Source organism: Centroberyx affinis, unplaced genomic scaffold (assembly GCF_046629955.1).
Source record: "Centroberyx affinis isolate AG114_WGS23_722 - 3 ecotype Tasmania unplaced genomic scaffold, CSIRO-AGI_Caff_v1 ptg001306l_1, whole genome shotgun sequence".
Classification (NCBI taxonomy): Eukaryota; Metazoa; Chordata; class Actinopteri; order Beryciformes; family Berycidae; genus Centroberyx; species Centroberyx affinis.
In genome coordinates this window covers 190883-217160 of record NW_027279812.1, presented here as the reverse complement: position 1 = coordinate 217160, position 26278 = coordinate 190883, and the positions used below count along the sequence as shown (strand labels likewise).

Here is a 26278-nt window from a genome sequence, read left to right as displayed (position 1 = left end):
CCTGTCTGCTCTGGCAGCCAGAGCCTCCTGCTCACTGAGGTCAGGTGACTCCACCTGTCCTGAGTGGCTCTGCATGTAACACTGTAATGCAACGTGTAGTTTTTCAGTTTAAACAGTTAAGACTCAGCTGACAGTGTTGACTGATTACAGTTGTTATAAACCAATTCCAATTATTGAAATAACTTACAATGTCAATATAAAAAACATAATAATATGGCATAATTACAGAGTTGAGCAAGTTTATTTCAAAAACTAAAAAGATGAGAATATTTTTCTAGGAAAATTTCTATGAAAGCAGACTTTGAGATGTGAACAGCAGGACGGTCAGAGCATAACGTTAGTAAGAGCAGGTCAAACTTACATCAGCATCATTATCAGAGCCGTGCAGACTGTGGTGCCATTTCTTGTCCCCCTTCCGGAACTGAAAAAAGTTGTTCTTTGGCTCTCGATCAGCCATGGTAACGCTTGGGAAAACTAGTAATAACTAAGTAACTGAGTAATAAGTAATAACTCCAAGAGAACAGATCACAGTGTGTGTCTGAGTAGTAGTGGTCAAATTATGCCCATTGCTTCCAGAACGATATCATCCATGTTCCATTTGCAATGTGATGTCATAGTGAGAACAGGAGCCACGGGGAAAGAAAATAACATGTCTGTAATATAATAAACACTTAGTAAGTTGATTTCTGTTGTTTTTTAAAACAGAGTTTACTAAATTCAGCTTACTGTAAGTCTGCCTATATAGTTCAAACAGAGGCTAGGTCCTATTTCACTTCTTTACACAGGAGAATGTGATATCAAACTGAAGTACATTATCCAGTCTTTCAATAATGACAGAACTTGTACTTGATAATAAAAATTAATGAGGAAAAAAATGATTCCAGGTAACAGGCAAAGGTGTGTCCAGCCTAATTATGATATTAATAGTTAATCACTCCATTAGTCAAGGCTAATGGTTAAGTTGTGTGTGTGTGTGTGCGTGTGTGCATGTGTGTGTGTGTGTGTGTGCGTGTGTGTGTGTGTGTGTGTGTGTGTGTGTGTGTGTGTGTGTGTGTGTGTGTGTGTGTGTGTGTGTGTGTGTGTGTGTGTGTGTGTGTGTTCAGACCTCAAGGTCCAAGTGCATCCAGCCAGGCCAGCCAACATGTTTGCCTTTGGAGAGACTGTGTTTCTAGGCTGCCAGGCCAGCGGATGTGCTGCTCCAGGAAGGAGCCTTGCATTGTACAGGTGCGTGTGTGTATGTGTGTTTGTATGCATGCATGTATATTATGTGTGTACAGCTTAAACTACAATATGTGAGTATGTATTGTGGGCTCCCCCAGTGTCTGTACTGGGCGCTGTTATGAGAATTAAAATGTAACTCTGTGTGTTCTAGATATCATATGTTATGTTGTGCACGCAGGAACGGGCTGAACCTCGGCTCCTATGAGAAATGGATGATTGTCACCCGCTTCGACCAACAGCATGCCGGAGCCTACGCCTGTCGACCAATCCCACCACAGAATGTACAGTCCCCACCCCTATCCCTGGCTCTGGGACGTGAGTAATCAATCAATCAACCAAGCAATCATCCAATTAAGCCAAACAAAACACAACATTTTCGCGATATATACTTATATCCTGGTGCATTCACATGCTGGTGGGAAGGTCCAACATCTGGGACTTCCAAGTGGGCTGCAAAACAACATTGCATTCATGTTTTTTGTTGGAAAATAAAACCCAGAAGACAAACGATGAACAAACAATGTGGATTTGGCTGGCTCTTGCTTTTTAAAAGCACTTGCTACCAGTTTCTTCACCAGGGATTGAGCTAGAGAGAAAGCATATCAGGTGTGTGACAAAGTAGATTTTAAATGCATGAGTGCATTATTCTGATTTTTCCGCCATGAGAAGGTTAAAGGTTATCGTTGAGTCATAAGTTGGAAACTTGGGTAGCAAAATTTTCCCTGACTTTCCAACTTCATCATCAGACTTGAATGTTGTTTTTCCAAGTAGGAAATTATTTTTTTCTGATGTATTCAAAAGCATGTGAATGCAGGGTCTGATCCTTTGCAGTGTCTCAGCAAAATGGATCAGAGACTGTATAAGCCTGCTAATGGCTCTGATCAATATGAAGTGTTTTTCATATAGAGTTGTGTGTGTACAGTGTATACTGTAGTTACAATTTTATTTGCACAATTTCTACATCCAACCATTGAAGCATCTCCTCCCCCTCTCTCCCCCCTTCTCTCTCTCCCCCCTCTCTCTTCCCTCTCTCTTCCCCCTCTCTCTCCCCTCTCTCTCTTCTCCCTCTCTCTCTCTTTCCTTCTCTCTCTTTTTCCCTCTCTCTCCCCCCCTCCAGATGGTCCTCGTTCCACCTCCATAGCGGTTTCCCCAGTAGGAGAGGTGACAGAGGGGGGGTCGGTCACTCTGACCTGCAGTAGTGATGCAGCTCCGCCTGTAGAGAGCTTTGCTTGGTTCAAAGGTACAGGACTCCATGTTTTCTGTGTATCAATATATATGCTGACCGTATATTGACCGATCAATGTGTACATTGACCATCTTTGTGATGAATGTGTGCTTTAAAGGATTGGATGGAGAACATTAATTGCAGTGGTGCATTGGCACAGGGATCATCATGTGTCCTATACAGTATAGTAAGATTGGGCACCTGAAGGTCTATTGATGAATTATTGAATCAGATTAGGATACTGACTTCCTAGAGTTTGCTAATACAGTAGAGACTCATCAACAGTTTATAAACTTTACTGAGTTTTGGTAGATTCTTATAGAATTAAAGGCCCTTTGTGAGAAGAAAGAAATGTTTTGGTGTCCAGTATATAGATCTTTTCTTACACAGTTGGCAGTCCTCACACAGACTTAAATGGATTATTCATTCTGGTAATGTGTGTGAGTGTGTGTGTGTGCGTGTTCCAGACATGGAGAGTGGCAGTATCCCAGACAGTTTTAGGCCTCAGCTCCTCCTGTCCCATCTCAAACACACAGACAGAGGCGAGTACTTCTGTGTAGCGCGAAACTCCCTGGGGACGGACCGCTCCAAACCACTTCTACTCAATGTAACATGTAAGGTTGTCATGCTTTTTCTGTAGTATCACATGCAAAGTGTTCAAACCAGGGTCGGGGTCAGGTTTTTTAAACTATGGGTTGGGAACCCAAAATGGACCCATCATGGGCCTACTTGTGTTGTGTAAGTCTGTTAGAGGTTCGTCTGGGTTATATTGATTGGCCAACAGCTCTGTTTGAAACTCTAGTTTTGTCAGATTTGTCATATGGTCTGAGCAGGAAGTGATACTAATTCCATTTAGACTACTGACTTCCTGTTTGCTGACCACCACAGTTTTCCTACTGATACTTTGCTGTTTCTAAAACTATGAGTCAGAAGAAAGTGCAAGGATGGTTTAATGGGTGTGGGATCCATTGCAAGACTGTTCATTTTAAGTCCTGGGCTGAAACATTGGCTTCCAGTTGTTTTTACAATTTTACAAGTTTTAAAACTTTCTTGATTATTTTTAAAGCAATAAATTGCTTTCCCCAAGTGATGTCAATGTTTTGTTGGCATATTGACACATGCAAACAATGCAAACAATGTTAACTGTATTAGGCATATGCCATTAGGGAACTTGGGTACCTTGTAATTTATGATACTCCTGTCTTTTTCTCTGTCCGCCTGCTTGTCCAGACTCCCCTAAGAACACTCGGGTGCTGGTCAGTCCTCCAGGTGACATCAAAGAAGGCTCACATGTCAACCTCAGCTGTGTCAGCCTCGCCCACCCGCCTGTCAACAGGTATGAAGACTTTGTGCCTGTTAGCTTTAAGAGGCAACGTTTTCTTCCAGTTAATCAATCAAACAAGTGATGCTGGGGTTGGATGGAGTTTTTAACATTGCCTTAATTAACATTGCTTTTTGTTCATCATGATCCTTATCAGTGTAATTGCTGTTATTGTCATCATTATCATGATTATCTTATTTGTCATTGTCATAATCTTGAAATTATCTATCTATCTATCTATCTATCATCTATCTATCTATCTATCTATCTATCTTTTGAACAATCTTAATTTCTTCCTTTCTTTCTATTCTTTTTTTTTTGTGACCAAGTTTTTTTTTTTATTTTCCTGGATGTGAGGGATGCAGGTACCTTGACATTGACATGAATCTATTCTTCACTATCATCTTATGTATAATGAAGTAGGACTGGGTGATATGTCAGTCAATTAATTAATTAATGTCAACTAATAATCATAATTCATACCATAATCATAATAATCTTAAGAAATTATTGTATGCAAAATCACATGTTGAATAATCAAATTGATGTTCATTCTGCTACTACTGGTGGCAGAATATTTTAAAGAATATTCCCTAATTTGTGTCAGATCTCATATTTTAATTAATATTTGCTTTTTATCATTCATTTAGACAACAGAATTGTGTATCATGATAACTCTATTATTTTTTTCACAATACGATTCTATTGAAAGACAATAAATGATAATATTGAGTTATTGCCCAGTCCTATTGTGAGTCATTTTCATCTTCATCATAATCATCATCACCATCCATCTTCCTCCAGGTATGCGTGGTATCGTATCCTAGGTGACCAGGTTTGGGCCAAAGGAACCTTCCAGAACCTGTCGTTCCCATCAGTGCGCGCTCACCATGCTGGTCAGTACTACTGTACTACATGGAACCGACTAGGATACCAAACCTCCCCTTCTGCTACACTCACCGTACTGTGTAAGTAGAGGATGCTGTGTGTGTGTGTGTGTGTGTGTGTGTGTGTGTGTGTGTGTGACATGGTTTGGAGTTCCAAGGGTTGCAATTTCAGTCAAATAAACAAGTGAATTTTCCTCAAAAGCTGGTAATATTATCAAAATGAAAGCTACCATTATGATGTAAATTGCAGTTGTGATTTACATTTGATCTGAGTGAAATGAAAATGAATTAACCCCAACACTGGTGTTGAGGACAGTTGGTAGACTTAACTAAATCATTGTCTAGTGTGAATTGTGATTCATTGTCACAAGAACAGGGAACCAACAAAATGTATACGTACTATATGGGGACCAATCTCCAAGCAATGTCTTAATTATTTTCCAGTTTAGGGTTGACCAAAACATTTGACATCAGTGTTTGTTATCAATATTGACGCTTAGCTCAGGCTGTATGACTGTGTCACAGTGTGCAGTCTCACCTTTGTCTGCTAAACAATACCTCCAGTCCAGTACCATCCCCCTCTGTCTCTGTCTGTGTACTTACCAAAACCCTCTCCTCTCCTCTCCTCTCTCCTTCTTTCCCCATCTGTCTTTCCAGCTACCTCTTCTCTTTCGGTGCCTTTGTTTACTTTCTCTCGTCTTTGTCCCATCTCTGTCCTGGAGAGATTATTCTCTCACAGATGATATCAGTATCTCAAACTCTCCCTCTGTCTTCCTATCTATATTCTTTTCACTCTCTCTCTCTCTCTCTCTTCCTATACTTTTCTCCTCTCTTTGGCTAGCTATGGTTCCTATGTTGACCCATAGTCAGGCAAGGCCAGCCACCCAAGTTGGCCAGATGTTGGTGCTATAATAAAATGTCAAAAATGTTCAGCTTTAAAAGGTCATAACTCAGTATACATATGCAGCCTTTGCCATTGGGACCACCCATGTTTGCCATATTGGATTGTCCACCATTTTGAATTTTTTGAAGTTTTTTTTTTTTTTTTTTTGGATTTGCCACTTTATGATTTATCAACCCCAACATTGTTTTATAGCTCAAACACACCTAATACAAAAAATGCTCTAAAAACACACCCAGTCAGATAAACAACATGACCACAATTAACCAATTAACCTAACAAAGTGCATGGCTAAGTACAAAAACTTTCATAACTCTACAACCATTTGTCCAATCATCATAAAATTTGACACATATTTTGAAAAACTTTGGGGCACCAAAAGTGAATTTGTGGTAACATAATTTACATTCTCTCTCTCTCTCTCTCTCTCTCTCTCTCTCTCTCTCTCTCTCTCTCTCTCTCTCTCTCTCTCTTTCTCTCTGCAGACCCTCCTAAGAACACCTCAGTTCTGGCTCGTCCCTCCAGTGTCGTGGATGCTGGTCGACCTTTGACCTTGACCTGTAGCAGTCAGGCCAACCCAGCAGTAGACAACTTCACATGGCACCGCCTCGCCCTGGATGGGGGCTCCGCACGAGGTCAGCATCACATGATACTCCATGTGTATCTTTATATTTATTGGTCTAATGTGGTTCCACTAGGGATTAGTGGAACCACATTAGGTATTTTTTTTTCTCTTTGTAGTTGAAAGTCTTGATCATCTTAGTCTGTATTATCTAGCCAAACATCTAAGATGCTGGATCTATACAAGGTGTTCTGGATCGTATTCATAACCCTATGGATTATTGATAACAGCTCAGCGCTACAACCAGAGGTTAGCGCCTACAGTCCACTCACCTATACATTCACCTGTACGTTCCCTTCGGAATAAAATGGATTTACTACACGTCAAGTGCCAGGTGGAGAGGGCCTTCAGAGACACCTGTATCATCGCCCTGACTGAAACCTGGCTCGACGAGACCGTCCCAGACACCGAGGTCAGTCTCCATCACTTTTCCACAGTAAGGGCTGACAGGACTAGTCAGTCGGGCAAGGAGAGAGGCAGTGGGGTCTGCATCTTTATCAACAAGAGGTAGTGTAATAACATCAAAACCCACAGCATAGTCTGTACACCCAACGTGGAGATGCTGACCCTGTCATTACGCCCCTTCTATCTCCCGAGGGAATTCCCCACAGTAGTCATCGGCTGTGTTTACATCCCACCCAGCGCTAACACCAGAATGGCAGCGGAGCTAGTAGCCGAGAGCGCTAGCTCCATGCTGGCTAAATATCCTGAAGCCCCGGTGTTCATTGTGGGTGATTTCAACAACTGCAGACTTGATGGTGTTCTGTCCTCTTTCCACCAGTATGTGGACATTCCCACAAGGAAATATAGAGATCTCAGCCCCTTTCTCTACACTCTTTACACAAACGACTGCATCAGCCCTTCACCCATCACCACTTACTACAAATACTCTTCTGATGACACTGCCATACTGGGACTACTTAATGACAATAACTCCATCACAGCCTATCAACACTCCATTTCTCATTTCACACAATGGCGCATGGACAACTACCTCCAACTGAACGTGGAAAAGACAAAAGAACTGGTCATTAACACACCAAACACACTCCTCACTGGACTGAACCCCATCTCCATCCACGGCAAGACAGTAGAACAGGTCAACAACTTCAAATATCTTGGACTCACTTTAGACAATAAACTCAGCTTTGATCAACACATCACTGATATCCATAAACGATCCCAGCAGAGACTCCACGTCATCCGCAAGCTCAGAGCACTTTCTGTTGCCCCCCACCTCCTGTTGTTACTTTACAAAAGCATAATCCAACCCATCCTGCTGTACTGTTCCCCCTGTTTCTACACCATGCTGACCATCTCCAACAAAAACTTACCAGGATCACACATGTTGCCTCCAAAATCATCCACTCCCCTACACCCAATCTCTCAGACATGAATGACAGAGCCATCACACGCCTTGCACTCACAGTAGTGAATGACACCGATCACCCCCTCAATCCATATTTCACACTACTGCCGTCAGGCCGTCGATGCAGGACTCTGAAATGGAGAAGAGTGCGCTTTGGCAGAAGTTTTGTCCCTTCCGCCATAGCTATACTGAACAAACTGCCTCGCTGACCTTGTACAATTACAATTACAATTTCACATTTGGCAGACGCTTTTATCCAAAGCGACTTACACATGAGATTTTCATACAACACAAGCAAGGTTCTAGTTAGGAGAGAACAACGAGAGTAAGTGCTGTAAAGCTAAGTTCTGGTCCAACAGGACATAGGTGCTACGAGGCAGTGCTACAAGGCAGTGCTATGACAGACTTATCTGTGAATGTGATATATGAAGATGTGCTGGGATACAGATGAATGGTATGTGTTTATGTATCTCTATGTATATCTATATGATGTGGTTATCTATGTTTCTGTGCATGTACTGGCTGGGAAAACATATTTCCTGCGGGACAATAAAGACTATATCTATCTATTACAAAATACCCAACTTCATGATTGACCTGTCTGTCTGTCTGTCTGTCTGTATGTCTGTCTGTCTGTGTGTCTGAATGTGTTTATTCTCCCCTCTTTGCTCCAGTGTGGGGCACCAGGTCTGGTCCTATCTACACCTTCTCAGAGGTTGGTCCTGGAGAGAGTGGTCAGTACTACTGTGAAGCCAGGAATCGAATCGGAGCCCACAGCTCTCCCGTCCTCACTGTACGAGTCAGAGGTACAGGGGGAAGGACGGCCATTTCCTTATCTGTTTCCTTAACTGCTGGTCTTTGTTGCAAAGCGCTCATTGCTGTTGTGTTTCTGCACTACGCTTCCCAGAGATCACCTGTCAATCAAACAGTGTGTCCACTACTGTGACGTTTTTCCTTGGATTTTCCTTGGAAGTTTGACTTTCTGTAGGTGGCGCTCTTTTCTTTGCTTGTTCAGCGATGGTGGCTACCACTGCATTGGTTAACTAGTGAGTTCTTATTTTTATTTCAAACAAATTGCTGTTGCTGCCGCAAATGTAAAACGCATCACTTCCTGAACAGCAGAGAGTTTTTCCTGGGAAAGAGCTACACAACACCAGGTGTTTGAACAGAAAATGTAAAAGCTTTCATGAACTGGGTATATGTTGAATCACTATTGTGTTATACCAATCAGCAGTGGAGAGTAGCAAAATGGACATTTATTATGAAAATGTTGTGGATTATAACTTTATTTATAGCCTCTAGCAAGCAGGCTGGAGAGGCTCTCCGTCAGAAGCTGTATTGTAGAACAGCAGAGCAACCTTTAAGAAAAAAAGTGACATCTTAGAGGTTGTTAAGGTGTCTAAGGTACATTTAAAGTTACACTGGAAGCCTTCTGCTTGAATGGTTGACCTCCGCTGGCTGCAAGTGTTCCCTGACACCCTACATTTAGAGTAGTGGATTGTTTCATGACTGTTTCTGCTTTTTTCGAGTCACAGTGTGAGACGCAATAGATATATGTCACACTTATAGAAGTGTGACATACTTAGTGATATATACTTGCCCTCTTTCCATTTTTACATCTAGTTTTATCATTATCTTAGACAAATGACACAAAAAGCTGTGAAGGGAGTCAAGGTTCCCAAGTGCTCATCTAAGATTGTAACAGAAGAGATATTTCACATCGGATCCTGTGTGTTTGACACAGTGAGCGATGAAACCTCCCTCCCATTATCGCAGCATGTACCCGGTCTGGTCCTCGTATATTGTCTCATGAATTTTGACTGTTTTTCTGTGAGTCACAGTGACTCATGTAAAGCACTCTCACTATGAGAGGAGCGGAGGAGGTGATGAGGTGTTGTGGAAAACTACTCTGAAGTCTAGACAACTGCAGGACTGGAGTTCGGTTTGGAAATCGGAATTGGAAACAAGTCTAGACATCTGCAAGATGATGCACAACCGGCTCGACTCGTGACTGCGATACTATTAATTTTGACCTATGTGTCTGTCTCGCTCTCTCTTTATTTATGTCTCTCCTCCCCTCTTCTCCTTTTCACTTTCTCTATTCCTATCCTTCCTGTGTCCTTTTTCGATTTTTATGTCTACTTCTCTAACTCGCTGTATTTCTTTTTAGGCGTCTCATCTTTTCTCTCTGTCCTTGTCGCCACATGTATGATCTCTTCTCTCTCCTTCATGTTTGCAGTCATGCTGATGATAATCTTTACCCTGGTCTCTCATTGGCAGGTCGTCTGAAGGTAATAGCCTTGGCGTCGGCGGTGGGCGTGTCTGCTGGGCTCATCACCCTCACCGTGGCCATCATGATCAGGTGACGGGAAGTACACTGTTACAGACACACAGCACACTGTATGATGCGTTTCTTTTATCCTCCCACACATCTTAAAAGCTGGCATGGGCCACTAAACCATGTGAGACGCACTTTTTGCCCCAATTCTTACAGCTTGCTTTGGTTCCTGAGGTCAGAAGGAATATACAGTACTAGGTGGAGCTTTTTGTCTTAATTTTAGCTGTTTTTTGAGCATCAGTTTATTGAATAGTTTTGTGGATGTGTATAGGAGGCACAGTGTAGTGTACAATACCATCAGTTTATTTGTTCATTCACGTTCATCTCATGGTATCAGTCGACACTGGGTAACAGGAATAATAATTGTCCTCTGTGTCTCTCCACAGTAAGAACATGCACAGAGTAGACATGGAGTCAGCAGAAGATGTAAAGAAGGTACAGCGATCATTGTTTTCTAATTCTTAATATGCCTGTAATTGTTTCTGTCGCTCCAGCTCTCTCTTTTTTGGTATATATAAGAAGGTACAGCGATCATTGTTTTCTGATTCTTAATATGCTTTTAATTGTTTCTGTCGCTCCAGCTCTCTCTTTTTTGGTGTAGCTCATAGCTGACAATTCAAAAACACACCAATTTTTAACTCTTTTTTTTTAACACTAAATCAGCCAGGATCTCACATTAAAGTCCTGAAAGTTTCCGTAGTCGTCCATGATGTTCCATCGTTGTCCTGTCTGTTACAGAATATTACAGTAACAATCCTTACTTTCACTCTTTCCCCTACTGTGTGTGTGTGTGTGTGTGTGTGTGTGTGTGTGTGTGTGTGTTGTGACCCCAGCGTCCGTCACTGATAGCTGACACCTTGTTCTATGAGTCAGCCCAGCAGACCTTGCCACTGAGAACGGGCAAGATGTCCGACATACCAGTACGCAACAAAGTACACACACAGACACACACACACCTAACACACAAATAATGATTAAAGATACTTACATGCTAACCCTAGTCTTACATTACTATGAAAATACCATATATTATGCATAATCTCATTTTCTTAATTTGTATTTTGATGTGCACCTTTGTGTGTGTGTGTGTGTGTGTGTGTGTGCCTGTGTGTGTGTGCGTGTGTGTGTGTGTGTGTGTGTGTGTGTGTGTGTGTGTGTGTGTGTGTGTGCGTGTGCGTGCAGGAGGAGCCAGAGGAGGTGAGTGACAGCTCCCACCCCGCCATCATTCCTCTGAAGGATGCTCCACCAATCACAGAAGCCGAAAGCCGCAGCCCCGCCCCCAACTACATCACTGTCCACTACTCTAAGATACCCAGGTAGACTCCACCCTCCTCTCTCTGCCTCTGTCTCTCTCTAGCTCTCTCTATTTATTTCCTCTTTCTTTCCTCTACATACTTGATCTATTTCCCTCTTTCTCTGTCTGTCTTGCTCTCTTTCTATTTTATTCTGCAACTCTCTCTCTCCACATCTGTCTGTCTCCATCTGCCGCTCATCATCTGTCTCCCTCAGCTACATGGCCGTTGACCACAGCAGCAGTGTACTGTTTCATGTCTCGCATGTCAGAAACTTCGACAACATCTACATCAGCGCACTCATCTTGCCTCCCTCTCGCCTCCTTCTTTTCTCTCCTCCTGTCATCGCCTTCCCCCCTTTGTCTGTTTCTTCCCTGCTCTCCTCTCCTCCCCTCCTCCTCTCGCTCCCTTCTCCTGTCTTCTTTCTGTCCTCTCCGCTCCTTGGCTTTTCTCCTAGTCTTCTCTGTCTCTTTCCAGTCTTTTCTCGGTCTGCTAAGTGACGCCTCCAGCCCCTTCTTCTTCTCTGTTTCTGAGAGTGGAATCGATCTCTGGTCTCAATTTTTGCTCATCTTAAACAGCATTTACCCAAAAATGATTCTGGAGCAATCTGGATGATTTTTTTTTTAATGATAACACCTATAGCAGCAAATGAAACTGCTGTTCTTACGAGTGCATTAACACAACTGTGTGTGTGAGAGAGAGACGGAGAGAGAGAGACAGAGAGAGAGAGAGACAGAGAGCGACGGAGACAGAGCAGATACAAACACAGACAGATACAGACACAGGCACAGAAGTCCAGATTAATTTACGTTGTTGCTGTTTGTTGTTGATGTTGGTTCAGTGTGGACCAGGTGCAGGTCACCCACCTGCCTCTGGGTGGCGATAAAGAACCGAAGGATTCCTCCAAAGTTGTTTACACTTTACTGGCCCAGCCTCGCCACTGAGAGAGAGCAGGACGCCCCTCAGGTAGGACACTTTGCAACTAGTATACTATTGTTGTCATATGAAAACCTCATGACTGTGATTATAAGGGGGGGATAAGTTCCATGATCTTAGCGCGCATAAAAGACCATGGTAACTATGGTAACATTTTCTGAAATGCATGAGTGTCAAAATCACCCAGTTTTTCACAAGGAATGAGGAGGAATGAGGAACCAAAGCAAAGTAACACTCAACCACCAATGCCAATTTTTTGTTTTGTTATTACTTAAGATCTTCCAGTATTGGTAAATGAAATAACCGTAAAAAATATTCTTAGTCTATTCTGCTGTGTTTTAAACCATTAATTTGTGTTCTGTTTTATTTCTACTTTACTCTTTTGTCATTTTATTCTAATAAATGTTCCCCTCTTCTCACTAGCTGAGCAACACATCAACCCTCCTAAAGAGAACCAATCACTTGCTCCCATTCGCCCGACTACCAGAGAGGATTGTGGGCCAGGAAACTGATCCTTGTGAACTCTGATGATGCCTTTGGATGAACCAGATTGGACATGTTAATATGGGAAGCTCCGTGGCTCACCAGACCGTGAAGGCAGCTTGTGGTATTGCTGCTTCAGTCCAGCTCCTGATCTGTGTCGCATGTCATTCCCTCTTTTCCCAGTCATCCTACCACTGTATGATGACTAATACTGTAAAGCAGAAATGCTTTACAAATAGTCTACAATCACATTCATATTTTAAGCCATTTTGCTTGCATTCCTAACCAGAGTATTAAAGTACAATTGATTAGGTATATTTTGCCACAAAAGTCATAAATACTTCTTGAATGAGTGGTTGCTACATGATCCCTTTTACCTTCTGACCACTGAAAAGTGGTAAACATTTGAATTCTAAAGAAGTTCTCTGTATAACAATGTGACGCTGTGATGCAGTAGAAGAAGTTTTAGAAGTGGAAAAAAACTTGCAGTAAAAGGTTTGACATCTACAAATGATACATCTGTATGTGAGCAATCAGAATTTCAGCACAGTATATTTAACAATGTAAAATCAGTTCTACTTAGCTAACTAACCAGCTTATTTTGAATAATGACTCTGCAACATTTATTTCTGTTTTGCATCCATTCTTGATTTAGAAGAAGCAAGCTAGCAATAACGTAAATCACATGATGTGATCTGTTACATTGAAAAAAAAAAAAAGACAGAAAACTAACTAAACTCACCAACAAGACAGCATGGATACATTAGCAGCAGGTGAGTGTTGAGGGTGAGGAAACTCTATGTTAACCTGAATGTCACCAGTGAGGTCAGAGGAATACAGTGAACAACTTTGGATGCATTTAGACAAGAAAAGAACAGACTTTTTCTCACTGCAGTATTAACATGGAAATTTACCCTCCATGTAGTTTCTCCCTGTATTGGCAGCCATGAAGTCTTCAGATCTGTGGCTCTGAAAGGAAATCAACCAAATACGCCATATTAACTTAATATGTCATATCAGTCAAGGTTACTTGGAATTTGTTTTGGTATATTCAGGACAAAAATATAATAATTTGCTGGTAATAAACATGTTTTAACATGGAGGCAATAAAGATTATTGCAATTAAACTGACAGTAAATTATTTCACTGCATATTCTTTTTGATTCTTATTTTTTTCGGTCTTTCAAAATCACTACTGATATTGAAATAGTTCTTGACCTGTTAATTAAAATTAATCTACGAACAAGATCTTTTCACTGTATGCATTTTCAGCATATTTTAAGAATTTTCAAAATTACACTGATTGACCCAATCAGAGCGCTAAAATTAGACCTACATGTCACAATGAAAATGTTAGAAGCACTCATATCTCCCACACCTCATGACATGAAATTTGTCATTTATTTACTGATTGGCCCAAGGGTTGAACGCTTCCTTCGTACAATCAACCAATATGGGGCACCACAAATGCCCAAAAAAAATACACACAATGCAAATGACCCTACAAAATGTATTTGTATTCGTCACACAACAGAATTGAAACTTTTTCACATTATATTATACATACATAAAAGTGGCTTAGTGAAGCCATTATAGAGTTAAAAGGACATCAATTGATTTCAGTTCTGTTAAACTGACCATCAACCTAAAAATGTTATATAGAGATCCTAAGTAACTCAGGAAGAGATAATCGTCAGTTATACCAGAGCACTAAATTTTAATTAAATGGTGTTGTGTAACTCTTGCTCTGTTTGAGTGGTGTAGAGGAAGTGTTTGCTGTAATGCATGAGTCAATATGGTGACACATCCTCTTTCGGCTTTGAGTAAACTTTGATTGGTTTAATTTGTTAAAATATCATAAACTTGCCAAAATCCAACATATTCTACTGTAAATGTGGAAAGAATCACATTTTGTGATTTTGACATCCATAGGGAATCAGATTTTCAAAAGTGAAATCAGAATTGTCAACTTTTCTAAATTATAATTTTTTAAATCTTACACAATTAGTTCTATACTTCTATACGACCATGTTGCTTTGAGAATGTTTATTATGGCAAAAATATGTATTTGTTTATTATTATTATATAATTAATTATTTATTTATTCAAACTAACCCATGTCCTGATACAATATTGGGCAGAACAAAATGGTGCCACCATGGTCAGTAGCCACTTCATGAGACAATTCATGATGCACTGAAGCCTGTTTATTACTCAAAACAAATGGTGGATATTTGTCCAAGAAAAAAAAACTCTCCATCTTCATTGAGTTAAGAAAAATGTTTTTTTCCCTGATGCTCAAATATTTTTGCCATTAAAAATAAATACATTTTCAATGGTTTGTCTTGGTCCAAGGATTATGACACCTTTTGTACACACAGGAGACCATCTGCCACTTAAAAGTAGACAGAACTGAAGGTTAAAGGTTTCTAGAGACAGTAGAGAGAAAGACAGCACCTCTATAGGAGGAAACAGATCTATTCATGAAATCATAGCATCAGTTTAAACCTGGTTTTTATTCAACAAATCAGGCACAGTAGTATTTTCTTACCAGCTCCTCCAACCACTGGAGGTTTGCAAACTAATAACACATCTGTTGCACGGTCCAGTGACACCATCCTGTGGACAAAAATAGAACATGTTAGAAAGCTGACTTTGTGAAACCATCTGTTTCTGAAAATATCCCACAGACTTGCTGGACAAAGTTTCTTATCACCAAATAAAAAGCACATCTGGCAGAAGTAGAGCTTTCACCACAGATGGGTATCAGATGATGTATCACAGTAGTAATAGTTGCTGCAGCCGTCAACTGAGGGAGATGAGGCTCTGAGGAGGAAGAGAAGGAGAAGGAAAAGGAAAAGGAGAAGGAGTAGCCAACATTGTCATAGAACAGTTTCACTCTGACATGGGCATGTGCCATTTCATGTGGTTTCCTGGTGGTGTTTCTGCTGCATGCTGAGTTGGCTGTCCTGCAGGTGGACCAGGCATGTTTGGATCAGATTATATGAAGTTTTCAAACTTTGTGTCATCGTCTGAAGGTGTGAAGACTTGAAGAGTAAGGGAGGGGACATCAGCTTAATGTTCTCACCCCTACTTCTGTTTTTCACTCCACATTCACAAAGTCGCCTCCAGCGATCTGCATGAAAATAAATCCGCTTGCTTTATGGTGAGTTCTGCTACTTTCATACACTGACAATGTACTTTCTTGATAAGCAGGTATAAAGATATTACTGTATCAGTTACATTGAGGGATAGTGTTAGATCAATGACAGAATTAAGAGAGACGATTCGTTCTAGGCACAAAACCTTTTTGACAATGTTTACAGCGCTCTTTTTGGTCATTTGTGATGTAATTTCCCCCCAGACATACATTAATGAGATGTATCCTGTGTATCATGTTGCAGGTTGATGTCAAACAATGGCAAGTGTGATTCTGGTGATTCTGGTAATTATGCCAGGTGAAGAAATGCAATTTGTGTTTATTGATGCTTCTACATTGCTGGGAAATATGTGGTGGCTGTAGGCTAGACTTTATTTAAGCTTTACTTTTGGCTTTAACATTTAATATGTTGTCATTAGGCTTTGCAAGATGTAATCAAGTGATTCTGCAGGTTCTGCTTCGAACTTTGAAATACAATATATCACGTTATTTTCTGTCACAGTTAACCTCAAACGTTTTATTTTCAGACAAGCATAAATTTAATAGAATAGTAGTTGATTGCATGCATGCTCTGTACTACCAAATCATGTGGCAAATAGAGCTGTAAAATAATAACTAATAACAAATCTGATTGTATCTTATATTTATTACAGATTTTTATCATTCATTTTGTTGGCTGATTTGACTGTATATGAGTAATAATAATAGTAATAATAATAATGTATAATAGTAATAATAATAGTGACACATTTCTTATCCTTTTTTTCCCAAAGGTGTTTGGAGTGGACCCTGGGGGGTGACCTTCAATAGTCAATGTGCTTTTAGAGGGCAATCTGTAGTTATACAATGCTCATATGACTACCCTAGAGGTCAGAGAGTCACCTCAGTCACATGGTTTAAAGGGACATATGCATTGGGGCGGTGGGTCTTAACTGCCCTTTCATATCAAGGCCGTTTTGAATACCTAGGTAACAAATTGAGTAATTGTAATCTGAGGATCAATAACCTACAAGACACCGATGAAGGAGCGTACTTCTTTATGTTTGAGACAACATCGGATCAGTGGATGAGTAGAAAATACCTTTCTTTGTCTGTAACAGGTAATGACAAAGTGATGACAATTTAGGTTTGAGTAAAAAAAAATGGTCAAAGGTCTCTCCTGAGCATAAATGATTTTACTAAAGCCAATCTGTTTCTGCTTCTATTCCTGGACCAGAGTTGACTGCTGCTGTAAAGCCGACCAGTGTGACAGAGGGAGAGAGGGTCAGTCTGACCTGTACGTCAGCTTGTGCTATACAAAATATAGTCTGGTTCAGAGACAGACAACCAGTAACCAATCCAAACTTCCAGGCCAGCATAGAGGATGCTGGGAGTTACCACTGTGCTATTAGAGGACGGGAGGCAATCCGATCTGTCTCCGTTGCTCTGAATGTTGAATGTGAGTACAATGTGAGTATAGTGAGTATGTGAGTGGTGGCAGTTTCCTGTGTCAAGAGAATTACCACCACTGCTAGAGAAAATGTGCAACCAAACTGTAATTTAGTCTCTTAATGTAGTCTTATCATCTAGAACTAAAATAAGTGTAGTCCAAATGTTTTAGAAGTAACTTAGACCCAAACAGCGACAGATAAGGGACAAAACTAGAATTATCCCCCCAAGCACCACAGCTACATAAAATTACAGAGGAAACACTGTATATGATGAATTTTCTTACAAAATACTGGGAAGATCTCTGTCAGACAAGTTACACAAATCCAGTTTTGCAATGTCTCGGTTTTCTCAAGGCCAAAAAGTCCCTCTGTAACCGGTCTCCTCCCCTTCCTCTACGTCTCCCTTTCATGACTGAAGCTGATTAGGCAGGAAATCAATAAGGGACCATGGCTTTCACCTGGATTGACTGGGCCAGTATATTTCAATGAACATGGGAATGTTCAGACTCATGTTAAAGAGTAACTTGAGTGAAATACAGCTTGTTCTAATGAGATATTGACAGCACTGACCTGTTAATAAGCAAATCTTGACATTAATAAAACAAACAAACACAATATGGTTGTAATGGTGCAAGGTTGTAATGTGATTGAGATAAATGATGACAGACAAGTGTGTTGTTTGATGTAGTCTGTGTTAAATTAGTTTCTTTGCCATTATGTTATTATCTCTTTGTCAGTACATCAGAATGAAGACATATCAAGTAGTCAAAGTACAGTAGAGCAGCGGCATAATAACTGAAAAGTAGCGGACTCCACCCGTATATATTCAGTAGAATTTAGAATAAATTTCTTTGCTGAGACTCTGTGTGATTAACAACCTCATCTCCCCTTTATCAGACGGTCCGAGGAAAGTCAGTTTGTCAGTAAGTCCATCAAGAGATGTTGTAAAAGGAAGTTCAGTGACTTTCACCTGCAGCAGTGATGCCAACCCAGCAGTGACAGAGGGGGGATACACTCTGTACAAGGATACAGAAGATACTCCATTGGCATCAGGGCAGAACCACATCATCTCTGACATCCAGCCCAGCCACAGTGGACTGTACCACTGTCGAGCCTCGAATCATATCAGCTCGAATGGCATCACATTTCCCAAGTCTGCCAATTTAAACCTTGATGTTCAGTGTAAGTATTATCTGTTTTTCCTTACTTTGAAAAGTAAAAATCTGTTGGTCAAACTGTGATGTTGTGGTGCCAGTACTCCTTATGCTGCATTCCAGAGATGTTGCAAATTCAGACTTTCTACGAGGAAAAGTAGTTTTCTGAGGTGCACTTACCTGACATCACATCAGCATGGTGGTATTCACTGTAAATGCTACACAGCATAATGTTAAACATGTTTAGAATTATAAAATACATACAAGTTACTTTTTCAGCATTGCATGACCTTAAATTCATCAAAACACCTATGTGGTCACTGGTTAAAGATATACATTTTAATTGTAAAGTTGCACTTACAGTTGGTAACATTATATGCTGACTAGCCAGCTAATGCTGCCAAATATCATTCACAAAACATAAGCTGCTTCATGGGGAACAGTATTGCATTGGGCAAATTAAATCTTTCAAGCCACATTTCCAGGACTACTGGAACGCACTGAGGTTGCGATTTCAACTAGCTGAGAATGATTGACTTCCACCATTGATGCCATTGGAATATATATGGATAAATTGTGACTATTCAAATAAAGTTAATGCGATGGTGAAGAGTTCTATTCCAAAACTCTACATGCACATCTATGTATTTATACAAAATGGAGTTAAATATAGTCTCAATGGTATCAATTATTTTGTAAGTGTCACTTTTGGTTAGCTCATTTTGGAACAGAACTCCTTAACAGTATTTGTCCTTCATCAGACCTTCCAGAGAACATTTCCGTATCAGTGGATCCAGCAGGACGTGTTGCAGAGGGCAGCAGTGTGAACCTGAGCTGCAGCAGTGCTGCTAACCCAGCAGCAGACAGCTACACCTGGTTCAGGAGGACCGGCTCTCCCGGCCCCAGCTCCCTGCTCCAGGTGGGGTCAGGACAGGTGCTGTCTCTTCCCTCCATGGAGCCGTCCCACACTGGACACTACCTCTGTCTGGCCAGGAACCCACTGGGGGAGAACTCAACTGAGCTGCTGCTACTGATGCAGGAAAAGGGTTTGTGTGGCTTCACTGTCAAAATAATGATTTCAACTGTACCTACTATAATGAGCTGCTAAATATTCCTAGTTTATTGTATCCTCAACTGAGCAGAGCTAAGTGGCTAATCTTTATTGCACTCAGTTGCATCTTAGCCCAGTCCCTCAGGAAATGTCCAGATTTCATCTTTATTTTTGCTTTGAATATGGCAAGGCTGTTCTTTCTAACTGCTTATTTTTGCCATTTTGCAGGAATTCCTGCAGAACTGGTATGCTGACAAATACTCCCAATCTACCAACAGTAATCTAACCCTATACTGTGTGTTTCTTCTCAGCCAGCCAAGCTTTGCCTGTCTTAGCTGGAGTAGGAGTCACTGTGCTTGTGATATTTTTGGTCGCACTTGTCCTTTTGTTCCGGTGAGTCTTGTTTGAATGAGTGAATGAGTGAGTTGATGTTACTGTTAGACACTGGCTTGTTTGTGCACCTTCTCTCTTTACAGTTAGAAGACTCAAAAGTATCAGCTCGCAGAATCAGCAACTGCCCAAAAAAAATCTGTATAAACTAAATGGAGCAAGGAAGGTTTACCCCAATGTTGTGTAAATTTGCCTGATGTTGTCATAGGAACTGCACATGAAGTAGCACGTTGCAGTGAATTTTCCATTATTACAAAATAACTTCTCTAAAATATGAGGCCACAAAAGAAATCTTGTGTGAGTTTTTCAATCTTTGATATGTTAAGTAACTCAAACGTTTTTGTGGGGGTTTTTTTGTGATTGTCTTGGTAGGAAGAAACAGAAACATGCAGACAAACAAGTGAGTACACCTAAAGCAAAGTCTTTAAATAGTGAATCAAAACTCCTTTCAACATTATTATTGGAACATAGATGCACATACTGTTTAAAATTCCTACTATCAGTGGTGCTGTATCTACAAATCTGATTTAATCCTAGACCAAGGACTTTATTTTTGAGAGTACTAAACAGAGGTAAAGGCACTTACATTTTTGAAGAGTATGTCTTGCCCCTACAAATGAACCTTTTTTCAATGAGTTCACAACATTTCCACAAACGATACACACAAACAAACCATTGAGACCTTCAAAACAGGTTTTTAAACTCAAATTTCAACATCATTTTCAGTCTTGGTACTTTATCAAGAGTCCAACCAATCAATTTGAGAAGAGAAAATGTCACACTAGTTACCTGTCGTGTTGCCTTTATTATGAATTGGTCATGACATTGCACACAAGACAAAAACAGGGATTTTAGTGGAATCAAAACACACACAAGTTCCCCACTGACATGACACTTTAAAGGGACAGTTCACCAGCTAACTTTTGTCTGACTTCTGTTGTCTCCTGTCCAGCAGACTATGTCCGACTCCAGGCCCGGTGGGAGGGGCTCTGACTCTTCAGCCAATACAGAGAAGCCTGACTCTCTTTACGCCAACATCGATCACTTTTCGACTCCTTCCCCCAGCAGGAATTCAGATCACTCAGGACAGGCAGGAAAAGTTAGGACTGCTTCAAACGAATACGATGTAAATATGGAGCTAAAACATGAATGTTCAAATGCAAACAACATAACATGCTCCAACACAACACATTTATTTAGATAAATACTTCATATTATCTGAGTATATTTGTGTTATGTGGAAAGAGGAGAGCTGATCACTGTGTTTCTCCTCTCCTCTCCTCTCCTCTCCTCTCCTCTCCTCTCCTCTCCTCTCCTCTCCTCGCCTCTCCTCTCCTCTCAGGACCCCAGCAGTTGGAGAGAGGAGGTTGTCTACTCTACAGTGACAATCAAACCAAGAGAAACCAGGCTTCCACATCACACAGACAACAGCCTGCAGGACCAACACACCCAGTAGGTTGGCCAGTTACAGTAAAGGTTCAGTGCTAACTTTATTTGTAAAGCCCTTAATTAAGTATCATGCTTCTTTCTTTTTACCTTTCTGTAGCAGTGAGAATGATGGCAAATTAGGCAAAGGTGACCTAAAGTGTTGTACATTTATTAATAAGTTAGATTTATTCAATGAAATATTGCCATACAGTTTAATGATTGAAATCATATGCTGATGCAATGACAAAAAAAATAAAAAACATGCCCATGACACATAGGTTAAGATTGCAAGACAGGACAGACACTTTACAAAATACACTTGTCAGTAATTCACATCTACAGCCGCTCCCCCTGCACCCCTGGGATTTACACCAGTGGGAACGACACTTGGTGCAGGGAGGTCAGCACCGTTCACAACCCCAAAGGACGCAGTTCTCTTGTGTTTGATATTCTATCCTAAATTTGTACTGTCTCCTCAGGTTCGAGAAGCCAGGAGAGGGAGACAACTCTGTGATCTACGCTACTGTGACTAAACACAGCTGAGTTTGGTGGAATCCTGATGGGTCCAAAATACAATCAAGAAATAGATTTTTTTATTTGCGCAGGTTTGGCCTCAAGCTTATCATGGAACCGTCAATATCTTGTCTACAGCATCAATAGTATTGAGATTTGTTATGTTTAATGTGTCTTGATAGTAAATGGGGAGATGAATTTTCCCCTCTGTTTTCTTTGTTTAAACAGTAATTTATGCAATGTTAACCATAAGCCTACTATCACAACTGTAACTGGTTCAAAATTTTGAAAAAAATTTACATTTTATTTTTGTAGATTACACATTGTATTTATGATATTTGTAGTTGGATTAAAATTAAAAGTTGTTTTAATAAGAAAGTTATTTTGTTTATTAAAATGTTTATTAAAGTTTATTAAAATTATGTTTATTTCCATTTTTAGAGGTGGACCAATGTCATTTTTGTATGAAATGAATTTTGGACTACTTACTGAAAACCTAATAATCTGGGCACTTTTACTAAACTTTGTTATAGTATATAAATTATTGGGGGAAAAAAATCTGTATTCAGGCTGTTCCACATCTGTCTGTTAAGTGGCAATATTAAACTTATGCATTATCTTTATGCTGAAGCCTCTAGTTTTTCTGGATTTCCTGCTGAGCTCGGGTGTGACCTTTCACCTCAGTCTGCTGTTGGTCTCGGCTCCAAACCTGCTTGTGGATTTGAGAGCCTCAATATCTGGGAACCAATAGCCAGTGCAGCTTCATCAGCATGCAAACTTCTCTTGGATATGGACAAAGGAGTCCTTCCTCCCACAGAGAAAGAGTCTCCTCTCATGACCGAAGACACAGCTTTAGGTGGAGCATCCATCCACCCAGCTCAGCATGTTGAGTCTCAGTCTAACCTGCTCCGCCTTGTTGAGACTCCATCCCATGAGGCTCAAACTGACGACTTCAAAATCATTGAGAGATTGAGGCTGCTTCAGCACTCCCCCTTTGGTTTTGACGATGACTACCACCTGGAGGCAGTTGGAAAGAGATACCTCTACGCTCCTCCATGTGACACATCTGGATTTGTGGCTGACTGCTGCTCACCCTGTGGATCCACTCTGGGCTGCCTGGATGAGTGGGAGCCACTGGTCAAATCCCACTTTGACTTGAAGAAGGACGGATTTGGTGAGGAGCTCCTCTATGCTTCATCACATCTCTCTAGATTTGCAGTTGACTGCTCCCCACAGCATGGGCCGACTCTGGACCAGCTTGACAAATGGGAACCTGTTGTCAGCAGCACTGATTCTCACCTGATGCAGTTCCTCTCAGTCCTCCTGGAGGAGGAGGAACTTGGTGAAAAGCACATCTATGCTTCCTCAACAGTGAGTTCTACATTTATGGCTGCCTGCGCTGCACACCACGCCCCTACTCAAGATCATCTTGATGAATGGGAGCCAGTCGTCAGAGCTGATTCTAAACTGAAGCTGTTCCTCCAGGAGTTGGAGAAGGAGGACAAACAATGTCCTTTTATCATCAAGAGGGAAACGGTCAACTCTTGTGCACAGACTAAGGCTGCTGCTGAAAGCTCTGTCACTGTCCTGCATCAACCTGAATGTTGTGAGGGAACAAAAGTCACTGTCCTCTCTGCTGGACCTGACAATATCTCCACCTCAGAGGAGGCTCTTCTCGTCTCTCTTGCTGAAGACACCCTGATTCACCGTAAGGAAGGATCAACCGGCCTGCTTCAGGAGTCCCAGGCTCCAGCCATCCAGGTTGAGGTCAAAGCCCCACCAAGCCTTGTGGTTGAAACTGTAAAGGACACCAAGGATCTGTCTGGTCTGACCCTGGAAAAAACACTTTCACTCGTCCAACTGGTCAAACCTACAGGAGCTCAGAGTTCCAGTGCCAAAGACAGTCTGTCAACAACACCAAAGAAGAAGCATGGCTTCTTTTCTTGGCTATCCTGCCTATTCTGGCAGAAGAAGAAGAAATCTGCAGACAACATGGCTGCAACAGCAGAGACGCTGCTCCAACAGACCTGCCAAACAGAAGCAGATGAGCCAAAGCCCTGCTTGACTGCCCTCTCACCTGCAGTCCACTCCTGAACTCCTGTCATCTTCATATCCACTTTACAGAAATCAACAACTGAATCATTTTATTTGAATACATTTATTTGCACACTACTGTTATAGTGTCTGAAAGTGTAATGGTATTAGTAAATATATGTTGGCCATTAACATTTTCTATACCTCTATTACTAACAATCAGTATTTATTCTAAATGTGTCTGTTTTTCCACTGAGAGTCCATTTTGCTTTTATTATACCACTTGTTTTCTGTTAAAAAAAAACAGAAAATTATTATTATGGTAATGCTGTAATTATTTTTTAAGTATGCAGTAATTACAAAAATAGTTACACCATAATCACCTTATAAATCTCTCATAATTACAAAATTGTTACCCCTTTTATTAGTACCCCATAATTGCAAACTAGTTACACCGTAATTAGTGGGCTATAAAATAAAGCGTTACCTATTTGGACCTAGCAGTTTTTAAAAGTAAATGTGGTCCCACTCTATACAATGACAATGGCACAAACTTCTTAAATTAAGGCTTTATTTCAATACAATATTCAATGCAACAATTTACATTTTACAATGAATAACATTGTAATCAGTAACAATAATATTTCTTCCTCTAGCACACATCATAATTGATAGAAATGTACATACATACTGTACATATTATTTTAAAGGGAGGATTGGCTGTAAGCACTGTGGGACTCTATGGCTGCATTTACACAAAAGTTCCGTCCAAACAGGGAGGAAACATGACAGCTAGAAACCAAGTGGAAACCATCTTTGTCTGTTTAGACTGTTAGTGAAAAGATCACATCGGTCCCACAAAAGATTTAGTTTTCTCTCCCTGTGTGAACACAGTGTAAATCTACTGTCTTCTTGTAATTTGTCAAAGTTTTTTTTTTTTATTCTTTGGTGGCAGACACCACCCTCATCTCAACCATACAATAAACAACAATCCATATCATCCCTTGATAAACTATTGAAAGAAATCTTTGTGGTACATGTGAAATATGCCCTCGGGAACTAAAGGGGAAGATCGCTGAGCATATAATTTAGGTTAAATGTTATTCCAATGTCCTGGGCCTTGGGTCGTAATCAGCGAACATTCATACTGTGTCGACTGGTCAGAAACAAAAGAGAAGAGTTTGTCCCTTTTCCTAATCTGTGATGTGTCAAGCATTATCAGTTCTCCTGCCTTCCCAATCATGTGATTTATGTGCTTGGATTCTGAACTTCAGTAATTGTAGGAAATGTCATTGTAACCTGTGCTGTGAAAAATTACATTTGCTGAGAACATGATTTTGGTTATTATTGCACTCTTGGCATTAAAATCTGTGGATCATTTAAACGTCTGTAACATGTCTAATATAAACATCTATCAACAAAAAAAAGACATTGACTAGTATTTACAAAATAACAACAAAATACTGATTTGAACTGAGTCTCAACTTCACCAGTTCATCTTAAACATTTGGTAATTTTTTTGTTCTTTCATAGTTTGTGTCTTGGGCCAAACAAACAAGCGAAACATAAAAATGCCCATAAAGACAATGTGTCAATAATCAATAATCACAACAATGTCTACAGCAGACTACTGCATATAACAAGACTTCACATGTATCACAAATGCAACATCTACCATCACGACAACCTAAAATGTGAATAGTAACTGCAGTTTTGTTCTAAAATGAGATGCTCACTATTTTAAAACTTTGATATGTGCTGTACTCTTACACAAGGATTTTTGGCTTGAAAATAAAACTCACTAAGGAATGTTATCAAAGTTATTCACTAGCATTAACAGTAACATTTTAGAGGATCTGTAATCATGTGACTATAAAACCTGCCCAGCAACTTTGACTTTGTAGTTGTAAGCAAACAAAAAAACTAATTGTAGTCTCTCTTGCACAAAGAATCTAAAAATGCCGAGTATAACTTTTTTTTGTTTTTCATGAGTAACTACTTCATCAGGGCAGGAAATGTATTTTTGTACTGGGAGATATACAACTGATTTTGTCAGAAAATGCTGCATTTCATTAGCGGATCTGATTAAAAATGACATTTTAAGTTGACTAATTCCTCAGCGGAGGATTATCAGGTGGTTTTGTTGTGACAGTGATAGTTAAGCTCTATAACCAAGCAGCCCTATCCCCTCCTCTATGAGTTGATATTGTCCTTATTGCACCTCGTCCTCACACACAGCCTGTTCGCCCCGGGACTCTGCTGTTGAGCTAAGGCAGAGTTCCTTGTTTCATGCAGCTAGTGTAAGAGCTACCATTCCTGGTACTTGGATTAGGGCTCATCACTTATTTCCTAACTTCCTCATAGAAATTTCCTGTGACAATAAAACTAAGCACATAGTCACACTGCAATTATTGTGGCTTGCTATGAGCGAGCTACCACTTGCTGGCTGTTTGAAGTCTGGAACTGAAGGAAGTGGGAAAAACCTCACCTCTCCACAAGGAATACCATGTATAAATTAATTTC

At 40.5% G+C, this 26278-nt stretch overlaps 2 protein-coding genes across 4 annotated transcripts; both read left to right on the top strand.

Moving 5' to 3' along the window:
- Positions 1-1141: 1141 nt before the first annotated feature.
- Positions 1142-12809, top strand: LOC139649253 (B-cell receptor CD22). Its single transcript, XM_071525610.1, has 14 exons — positions 1142-1224; positions 1400-1536; positions 2339-2461; positions 2914-3060; positions 3677-3782; positions 4572-4663; positions 6041-6190; positions 8221-8352; positions 9827-9908; positions 10271-10319; positions 10718-10804; positions 11067-11200; positions 12018-12142; positions 12536-12809. Exons 1-13 carry the CDS (start codon positions 1142-1144, stop codon positions 12118-12120), a joined length of 1425 nt encoding a protein of 474 aa, XP_071381711.1. The 3' UTR covers positions 12121-12142; positions 12536-12809.
- Positions 12810-15675: 2866 nt separating this feature from the next.
- On the top strand, positions 15676-22289 carry LOC139649233 (B-cell receptor CD22-like). 3 transcript variants are annotated; one of them, XM_071525577.1, is made up of 11 exons: positions 15676-15761; positions 16000-16053; positions 16529-16855; positions 16972-17193; positions 18083-18367; positions 19101-19385; positions 19702-19783; positions 20153-20180; positions 20736-20906; positions 21123-21232; positions 21688-22289. In XM_071525577.1, exons 2-11 carry the CDS (start codon positions 16014-16016, stop codon positions 21749-21751), a joined length of 1614 nt encoding a protein of 537 aa, XP_071381678.1. In that variant the 5' UTR covers positions 15676-15761; positions 16000-16013; the 3' UTR covers positions 21752-22289. The 3 variants fall into 3 exon arrangements, with proteins under 3 accessions (XP_071381678.1, XP_071381679.1, XP_071381677.1); XM_071525578.1 differs by having other exon boundaries at positions 20733-20879; XM_071525576.1 differs by having other exon boundaries at positions 20733-20906.
- The last annotated feature ends 3989 nt before the right edge of the window (positions 22290-26278 follow it).